This window comes from Trachymyrmex septentrionalis, unplaced genomic scaffold (assembly GCF_001594115.1).
Source record: "Trachymyrmex septentrionalis isolate Tsep2-gDNA-1 unplaced genomic scaffold, Tsep1.0 scaffold13, whole genome shotgun sequence".
In the NCBI taxonomy this organism is placed as follows: domain Eukaryota; kingdom Metazoa; phylum Arthropoda; class Insecta; order Hymenoptera; family Formicidae; genus Trachymyrmex; species Trachymyrmex septentrionalis.
In genome coordinates this window covers 2,718,515-2,728,833 of record NW_017304438.1, presented here as the reverse complement: position 1 = coordinate 2,728,833, position 10,319 = coordinate 2,718,515, and the positions used below count along the sequence as shown (strand labels likewise).

Here is a 10,319-nt window from a genome sequence, read left to right as displayed (position 1 = left end):
CAATTGAATCTAATTGAATCCAATTGAATTCAATTAAATCCAAAAAAAAAATTCGCTATTTAAAATACGCATTCGGATAGAAAAAAATTTCAATCTATTTTAATCCATTCTCGTTTGCTGGATAGATATAACATAAAATAAAGTACAATACAATAGTCATTAGTAGCTTGCAAATGGTTAGGCGTCAGCAAAATTGTTGTTACAAAGCCAGCAACTGGAAATAAGACAACAATTCAAAGAGAGATGAACCATTAACTGAAATCACACACACGCACACACACACATACACACACATCTGCAACACATCAATTTCGTCAGTTTAAATACTGTGATGTGTATAATTGCTAGATTGCTTATGTTTTAGTTAGAAAATCTGCGTTCTGTGTGGTGCAACTCTAATAATTTACCAAAAACGCAAGCGATCTAGCAGGAAAACAAGTATTATATACTGCAGTCGTTAATTAAAATATTTTTACAGTATATTTGTATCATGCAACATTTATATAATTTTATATTTTCTTATTTTTGTATTTTTTTTTTGTTTTGCAATACATTACAATTATGAATCTATTTCTTTTAGTTTTATTACATTTAGATTAAAATTTGATATACATACAAACGATCGAGAGAGAGAGGGAGAGAGAGAGAAAATAAAGAGCAATTGAGAAAGAAATTCAGATAGCGTTACTTATATTTCGCGCATGCGCACTTCATTTTGGCCAATACTAACATCAAAGGTGCCGATAGAGAGTTGTGCTACTGTATATACTGTGGTTGCGCCATCAGAATCGAATCAAAACTCGAAAGTGTAGAGATCCTCTAAGTACAGATTGGCCAAAGCTCCGGTATGATGTGAAACTGGAAATAATGTTTTGAAAATACGCGCCCCGCGTTTTTAGAGGATCTCTAAGGTGCGGTCGGGAAGACGCTATTTGTTATTTTATCCTTTTACATCTAATAAACAACGAAGATAGAATGATAGAAGTAGCGCTAATAGTGTCTCCCCGAACGCACCATAAGCGCGCATTTCCAAAACACGTCATTTCCGGTTTCACAAGCTGAAGTTTTGACCAATCTCTACTTAGAAGATCTTAAAGCAAGTGTGTATTCTTCTAGATCATCCTATCAGACTTTTAGCTAAGTTAGAAGAATACATCAATAGAGTAGCAAGCGCTCATTCAATTACTAAGTTCACTGCAGTTTACTGAGTGTTAAACGTAGCCAATGACGCTCTACTGTTGGTAAAACGTAGAACATATAACATCAATCTATTGCCATGCCAGCCTAAAATACTTGTTAACTTGCACAAAAAAAGTGAGGTTATAAATCTGTGTTATACAATAACTAATTCACCAGTAAGTACATCATTATCTGAATATAAAATACCTCACATAATTTTTAAACCCGGTATTACTTGTGTAAAAATGGAAAGTAACTTGTGATTATTTCATTTTCATGAAATGTAATTACAGAAAATATAATTTTGTATTTTCAACTATGAGCTTGTTAATCATAAAGCCTATTCAATAATGTGCTTTTGATTTCCTGTTTCTTGTTTTTTTGCTATTTTTTATACCTTGAACGGAATTCATAAACATTGCTCAAGATTTGAGATGGTCTTAGCGCATGAACCAATCAGAGAGCCTATTAGCATCTTAAGACATTGCTTGAGATTAAGAACGGACTATGAATTCCGGCTCTTGTCTTTTTATCTCTTATTTTATCTTTTATTTCTCGTTTTCTATCACCCAAAATAAAAGTTAACAAACTTCAGAAGAAACGTGGCAAGAAATACATTCTCGATAAAATAATCGCAAAGAATAAAGTAAAAAGCAAGAAAGATAGAAAACAAAGAACACATTGTATCCCAGCAATCGAGAATGGATTGAAATGAATTAAAATGGATTCAGATTTTCAGAAATATTGATTTACGAATGTTAAAATGAATGCTTTTCAATCCTGAATGCATTTTTATTCATTTATAGGAGTTGTATGGAGCATATCTCTATGCCTTTTAATTTAAAAATAATATTAGTTTTTTCTGTGCATTGTGAATACTATTCAATTCAAAATTTTAAATAGGAAATGCAGTTTTTCAATCCAATTACATCTAATTGAATCTAATTGAATCCAATTAAATCTAAAAAAAGTATTCGCTATTTAAAATACGCATTCGAATTAAAATGGACAGAAAAAAATTTCAATTCATTTTAATTCATTTTCGTTTGTTGGGATGATCGGTTTAATTAAAAAATTCACAAGTGAACTGCATTCGGCTCGTTTCGCATCACTGTCATAGGTAATAGGAAAAAAAAAATCAATATCTGAAAAGGGTCTTACTTTACTACAGAAAAATTACCATAGATTGAGATAAGATCTTGGAAATTTCTAATTTTTCGTAGGTATTGTAATAGAACATAGAATGTAGTCTGTTTGTCTTTGAAATTTTTATAGTTTTTCATAGATATTCGTAATCGGACGTAGAATGGCGTTGAGGACGGAGGATTTCTTGGTTTTTCAAACAAATGAAAGTGACGTTACTCTATGTCCCATTATAAATATCTATGAAAAACTAAAAATTTCTATGATCTTGTTTCAATCAATGCAATTTTTCGTAAAAATTTTTCCGCCAGTCTCTCTTACTTTGCTCTGAATAAAAAAATGAAAGGATCAGAAAGAATTAGCATTGAAAATATGCATTAATAATCTACATAATTCATCATAAATTATTTTCCTTTATTATATATTATTCTAATATAAGAATATTTATCTTGTAACGATGGTCACGTGTGTCCCTGGCAATATTTAATCAATATGTATTGTTATAAACGCAACTTTATTCATTTTTGTAAAAAAAAAAAAATCGCTTAATTTGTTTGTTATTATATCCGAAATTACATTTTACCGAGCCAATACTACATCTCGTGCACTCGTGTTGCTTCGTGTAAAATGTTAGTTTCCCGAAGCTAGCGCACTCTAGCAATGTTACAAGGTTAGGTATAGTTGCAAGTCTCCAAGAGTTGTAAGTCTCTCATGTGAAAAGGTACTAATTACGTCTTATAATAGTATTTGTCTGTAATCTAATTATAAGATATAAACAGGACTTCAATAGAAAGATTATATCAGGCTCTAATATTAAGAATTTTAGCTTCTTACATATGTGAACATGGCACATATCTCACTCATGAGATTATACTCATGTTCATAGAGAAGCCTTATATTTAAGGCTTCCTTTTTTTTTAAATTTATCTTTAGATAGCTTTACAAATTATTTTATTGACTATTAAATATCTCAAAATAAATTTAAGGATGCTTCAAATATAAGATCTATTGGTCTGTTTTTCAATTCCTGTGTTAGAACTCTTAACAAATATCAAACATACATCTATCTTATTTTTCTGAAAGTATATTTAATTCAGAACACAGACCTTGTGAGTACAGGCATTATTTCACATTGTAAGGATATGTATACAACTATACATCCACGTAAACATGCATAAAGAAAATTACTCAATCGCATTTCTCTTATAAAGTCACATATAAAATGCGATTGGATAATTTTCTTTATGCATATGTTTATGTAGCTTGCAAATTTGTGTGAATACAAACCTACTGACCCTAATGCATACTTATGCTGTGGGACATAATATTAATAAATAAAATGTTATTTACTTTGTTTCAGGTGACATGTGATGTCATGAGTGAGACTGTTAATACAAATGATTATCTAAGAAAAGGGAATAACATTAGGGATCTATAAGTATCTTTAGTTTCCATATTTGTATTGCCAGGTATGATACATATTGAAGGTAATTCTCTCTTTTTGGATGTAATTTAGATTGTTATATACAAATGATAAATATGTAAATATAAATATATTATATAGATCAGGCCAGATTTTAGGAACTGTAAACTGTTGATAAGTGTCACTTAAATGAACTCTGCTAGAAATAAATCGCTGAAATCATTGAAAATCGTTGAAATCTATGTCAATTGACTTATTTCATACTGAATTGGGTTAATTGACATAGATTTCAGTGATTTATTTCCATTAGGATATTAACACTTTACAGTCTCTGATGTAGGGGATATACAAAAATATAGAGCATCTTTTAAACAATTACATTAACTATATTCACAGAAATGTATATTATATATAATGTATATTATATATTAACTTAATTAACTTTTGTTGCTTGTTGGCTGTAATTACTTATTTTATTACTAAATGTATATTATATCTTGATAGTATCCTAACTTATTTATCAGAGCACATGCATCCAACTGTAACAAATTGCATTATGAAATGCACACCTAATATCCCTATATAAATTTCAGGATCTTTGGATTAGAGGGTCTCTTATTTGGATTTACTCCAATCAATAGCACGATAAAAAATTCAGTGATTATATTATCCTGTGAAACCAATGGTATTGAGCTCTATATTACATTATTATATCGTGCTAAGTTACAATGTAAAAATTTTCATTAAGCTGCGTAGTTAACATTAATAAAATATTAATTAACGCCATAGACGTCTATGGCTAAATCGTGACTAAGCACAAATTGTTTTAATGACTTTCCACTATGGCAGCCCTGTCATGCACTATTTTATCGACAGAGTGCTCACGTTCAAGAAATCAAGAGACATCATGGCTGAAAGATGTACATACACTTTGTGATTTACAGCAATGTGTTAATTTATTTCATTGAATTCCATATATAACAGATATGTTATAACAAATATCTATGGTAAAAAATCAAATATATGTAAAAACAAGAGAGGAAAAAAGAGAGAGAGAGAAAGAGAGAACAATATGTCAATTCTTTTCATTGAGTTGCATATATGACAGATATGCTGTAACAAATATCCATGATAAAAAATTGGCTTTAAATTCCATAAATAAAAAACTCGTGTATTCATGGTGTTGATTAATAGAGATTAATAAATATGTAGTAGAAAGTCTATTCTAGTGTCTTATATAGTGATATTGTGAAAACATTGACTAGATCATTGTGATAGTTCACAATTAATATAATTTTGCAGGATTTATTAATATAAAATTATAAAACTGTATCTCAATATGAAAATGATATTTAATATGTTTTATCCAAGGTAGGCAATTTGTTTTCAGGATCGTTTTAGTACACGGTCCATACGCATTGGACCAAAAGTGCATAAGAATAAAAATATTGGAGACAAATGGGGACTAGAATATCACAAAGCTGTACAAGATGTTGTATTTACCCAGCATTGCTTACCTTTCGTGCCAACAGAACCACCAGCATCCTTGAGCGAAGATATTGTAGAATCTGGTCCATTATATGTGTGCAGACATTGCAGAGATTGGTGAGTTGGAATAAAGTATTTTAACAATTGCGTTAAGATGCGACAAAATTTTATGATTTATATTCATTATATAACTATAACGCGTGTACGGATGATTTTTGTTTCAGTTTTCGTTTTCAAAGCAGTTTTGAGGAGCACAATGCACGGCATTGTTGGATTTTAGGGCTTTGGTGTCGTTATTGTTTCGATACAGTATGTAATCATCCAGTCAGGAAAGGTTATACAAAATGTTCTGAATGTTTAGAAAAAGATAGTAAAAAACGCGCATATTTAATGTCAAGAGGTAGTATTTCAAGTAGGCAATTACGAGTGGGAGTTATAAAAGTATTCTACAACCAGTGCCAATTTATCGATCACATGAAAATGCATCAATTAAGCATGGTAAATATGGGTGATCTAATGTTAATTTCTTTACCTGACATAAGCAGTAGTGATTGGTCTTCTGAATTTGAGATACTGTGTGAAGCACTTATGGAAGTGGCATTTTTGTTACCCATACATATTATAGATTGGTTAAAGGAGCATAACTTGCAAGATAATTGGTGGAAACTGGTTAATGGCAAAAGTAATGACGCTAAGATAAAGGAAATTGTCGATAAGTACCAGGGTCGACAATTATTCAAACCCTCCTATAAGACAATTACCGATATGTTTACGAATTCCAATTCTTCTAACGTTACATATAATATTAGAAACTCTCCAGATATTGAATTTATTGATAACGATTTCATAGATAAAAATACAAATAATTCTGTTGATTTAATCAAAGATAAGAATGTCGTAGAAGATGAAGATAATCCATGTACATCAACTGATATTACTTTTGTGGATTGCGGTCCTACTTCACAAAATTTTGAACCAGAAATACCAATATATCATAAGAGTACACAACAGTTAAAAACTTATCGTTCAGCTAATACTATCAAAATAAATAATAAAATGATGTATGAAACTTCTAAGGATTGCAATTCACACGAAACAAATACGATTCATGAAAATGTTATAAAAAAAACTACAGAGAACAATCTCAATAAACCTAGTAATCTTAGCAATATAACCAGTAATATAATCAAAACTGGCATTAACACAATTATGAACAATTCATTTAAGATTAGTATCCCATTTTCTGCTAAGACAAGTTCAATAATTAAGACTAATTTAAATCAGTCGACACAAACTCTTCAAACATCAAATAATAAGATATTAAATGTCCAAGATCCAAAGAATATTACAATAATTAATCAATTTCCATCTCATCTTATTTCCAATCAGAAAATAGTTCTCTTTGGACAGAATTCATATAATGTCATTTCTCACAGCAAGAATGAATTGACTACTAAAACAAATTCAAGTAACTCAGTAGTAGATAATAGCGGTTCCATTACATCAACACAGAAGAGATCTTATTCCAATGTCAAGAAACAAGAATCGGATGAAAAAATTATAATAAGTAACGGACAAAAGTACGTCATTAAACGCATAAAAAACACCACAAAAGTTACGAAACAATTGACGTCTGAACATAACATTTCAAAGCCAAACGTTTTAAAGTCTACTAATTCTAATGAAGTCGAAAACGGCACACAACAAACTACTTTATCTCCCAACAATGTTTCCATCTCAATACCTTCACCATCTCCTAAATTATCCAATAATGAATCGCACGTTAACAAAACTTTAATTATGCCAAAATTACAAAAAATGCCTCTGCATTTAATTCCAGTATCCGCCATGCATCCGAGATATATGTCGGAAATAATATCATTGATTAAAGAAGATAATGGAGATCTTTATATGGATGTAAAATTAGTAGATCGTATTGCGAAAGAAAGCCTTCTTACTGTGTGTGATGTAATAACAAAATATAGACGAGAAATGTTTAATGAATTTTATCAAATGAATAGCTTGGAATTGAAAAAACGGCTGGAGCATTTGCAATATATTACTGATGAAATGAAAAATGTTATGAATTTCATATCAGACCACGTTTTTCAAGAAAAATTAAGAGCTGTTAATACTATCAAATGCATATTAGAAGAATCTCTCAGTATATCTAACCAAAATATACAGGATGAGCAAATAAATGATGACATGATATTAAACGAATGGGAAACGAAGGTAAATCGAGAACATAGATGTCTATCGTGCAATAGATATAGGAAACCTGAATCATATATAGTTGGCTTTTCAAAATTGGCTATGAATGAGAATGATTATTGTTCTTGTTATAAAGAAGTTTGTCAAGATTGTCAATCTTATCAAGGTAGTATTTCGCGGTTTGTCGCGCATCAAAACTTCCATAAGAAGAAAAAACCTTTTGTTTGTCCAGACTGCGACTCCAAGTTTAAGTCTTCTTTATCTTTAGAAGTTCACACATGGACTGTTTGCTTTCATACATTGAGAAAGATCACATTTGGTTGTAAAATTTGCGAAATAGATGGTTTTAGAGATTTAGAATCAATCACCAGACATTTTGTTGTCATGCATTGCAATACAAAGATCGGTTGCGAAGTTTGTAATCGAGTATTTACCTCGTATAATGAGTACATACAACATCGTACAGAGACACATCCGATAAGGGTACAGCAGAAGCCAGTACGATTAGTAATATATAAATTAAGTAATGTAATTTTACGTTGTAAGAATTTCATGCCATATTTGGAGAAGAACCCTGTAATTCGAAAATTAATATGGTTTAAGTGTCCTTTTTGCCAGTTAATAACTACAGATAATAAACATGTAGCGATGCTATTGAACACTCATTTACGAAACAATCATGTAGAACCCTTATCAAAAATTCTTAGCGAAAAAGCATTTACTTTAATTTTTGGTTTTACAATGGCAAAAGCTGTCATTTTAAATGCCGAAAAACCTCTTTTGAGTAGTACCATAGTACCTAAAATCGTGAATACTCAAACTATTAGTTCAGAAATATTTGAACGTGGCTCTCAAAATATGGAACATATATGGCCTACAGATACCAAGAAGGTTAACGAAAGTTCACAAGAAGTGAAGAACATTGATGATAAGGAAAAAGGACAATTATTGCCAAAAATAGTCAGCGTTGTATCGATGAATGATTTAAAGCCATCTAAACCTGAGAAAGCAATCACGAAAATTTTAACTGAAACAAAGGCGAAGTCTAATTCTCCTTTTTTTCAACTTATAGTTAACAGTGACGGAAAAATGATCCCACATGAAGAAACAGTAATGGAATTAAATGATAGCAAATCTAATAATAAGAAAAAGACAACAGAGATAATAAAGATTGGTAAAGATACCGAATTGATAATGAATACTTCACATATCTCCGAATTTGAGAAAGAGCCTTTATTAATGGACATAATTGGTATTCCAAATTCGTCAATTGTATCGAATGAAAAAGTTTCAAGTTCCATATCCGAAGTAACTACAGATAACTATATAAAAATAGTTGATGTTAAAACAATATGTAAATCGAACATCGAGTCACTTGTTAAAACAGAAATGTGCGATACACAGATAAAAGATGAAAATGCAAGCAACGTGGAATTCATGCCAAAACCTCCTCCGCTTGCCAGGATTCCACAGCATTTACTTAAATCTATGGAAATTAAGACGGAAAATGAGCTGACTAATGACTCAAATTCAAGATCGGAGTCTCTCGTCCAAAGAGCTGATAACTCAAAAATGCGTATCGCTCTAGGATCGCAAAAGGAAGTTGTTGATTACCTATGCCACTTATGCAAAGAACGGATTAATACTTCGCAATTCATAATGGAGGCGCATTTTCGTGAAAAGCATTCAGATGAGTACAAAGTGACGATAATCACTCCACGATTATCACGGATGTCACATAACTTTATTAATGGCGATTATAAACAATTTATTAATAACAGGAAACGGAAATCGGATAACACTTTACTTGTAACTAAAAGAAAACGTCGATGGACGCAGAGAAAACATACAGAAATAAAGGATACGAATCCACCAGTAGGACTATGTGTCAAGCAAGAAACGGCAGAGGATGATGAAGGTAATTTTATATGCAAGAAATGTGGTCAACAATGCTCTGACATATCCAATTTGAGAGAGCATATCGCTGCCAATCATCGACTAAAGGGCCGTTACCTGATATGCTTAGAATGTGGTGAGAACTTTGTGGTTGCACCCAGCTTGCAGATGCATCTTAAAGCTTTTCACGGCATAGAAGATCCTCTCAATTATATGAATCAAAATCCCTCTTACGCTCCTAGTCTTGATAGTGACTTGCAAACGGAAGAGAAAACAACGGTAGCTAATCAATGCTATGTCTGTATGGCAGTTTTCGAAGATAAAGCTGCAGTGGACAAGCATCTGAGGGTGCATGGTATGGCTTTTTTGAATCGTAAAAGGATAGAGGCGAGAAATGCTTTGAAGAAAAAGGCCAACGTGGAGGAGAGTAAGCAAAATATTAAAGATTCAAAGGAGACTGTAAAACAAGACAAACCGGTGAAAACCATCTTAGAAAAAATTAGTGTAAGTAATTAAGTAATTAATATAAATTCATTTATTGAAAGTGGCGATATTGATTTCATAATTATCAAATTATGTGAATGTTTAATTATCATTTATGTGATTATTTTAGGCGGCAATATAGTTGCAGAAGATGAAACATATAAAAGAAAGAAGATATGTGGAAGGGAGCAATGCTGTAATATGATGGATTCATTAATCTTACTTATATGCTCATCTCTGTATATTTGCGCGCCACCCTTCATTATTATCACTAAATATTGCATCAGTGAACCATTAAAGTTATTTTTTATTACTTTGTAATATATTACTTTTTTGCAATACTATTTAGGTAAGCAGATAGAAAATGATTTATTATTCGTTAAGATGTAACGTTGCGAACGAAATAGTAATAGAATTAGATAATAGATAAGTCTGACAAAAAAAGAACAAAAAGCTTGATATTCTAATTTATCATTTTTTTTGTTAAATAGCA

The 10,319-nt window shown here is 31.1% G+C and overlaps 1 protein-coding gene across 6 annotated transcripts in view; it reads left to right on the top strand.

Annotated features, from left to right (window-relative positions):
- The window catches only part of LOC108756833, a 12,446-nt gene extending 2,225 nt beyond the window's left edge, over window positions 1–10,221 (top strand). Inside the window, exons 1-6 of one of the 6 annotated variants that reach the window (XM_018500930.1) lie at window positions 1,320–1,355; window positions 3,683–3,791; window positions 4,339–4,430; window positions 5,136–5,350; window positions 5,458–9,847; window positions 9,957–10,221. In XM_018500930.1, coding sequence (XP_018356432.1) covers window positions 4,428–4,430; window positions 5,136–5,350; window positions 5,458–9,847; window positions 9,957–9,968 — 4,620 coding nt within the window. In that variant the 5' untranslated portion in view covers window positions 1,320–1,355; window positions 3,683–3,791; window positions 4,339–4,427 and the 3' untranslated portion in view covers window positions 9,969–10,221. Of the gene's footprint in view, window positions 1–1,319; window positions 1,356–2,989; window positions 3,044–3,682; window positions 3,810–4,338; window positions 4,431–4,654; window positions 4,753–5,120; window positions 5,351–5,457; window positions 9,848–9,956 lie in introns of those variants that run through there. The other 5 variants (XM_018500927.1, XM_018500928.1, XM_018500929.1 and 2 more) reach the window with 5 other exon arrangements.
- Window positions 10,222–10,319: the final 98 nt, after the last annotated feature.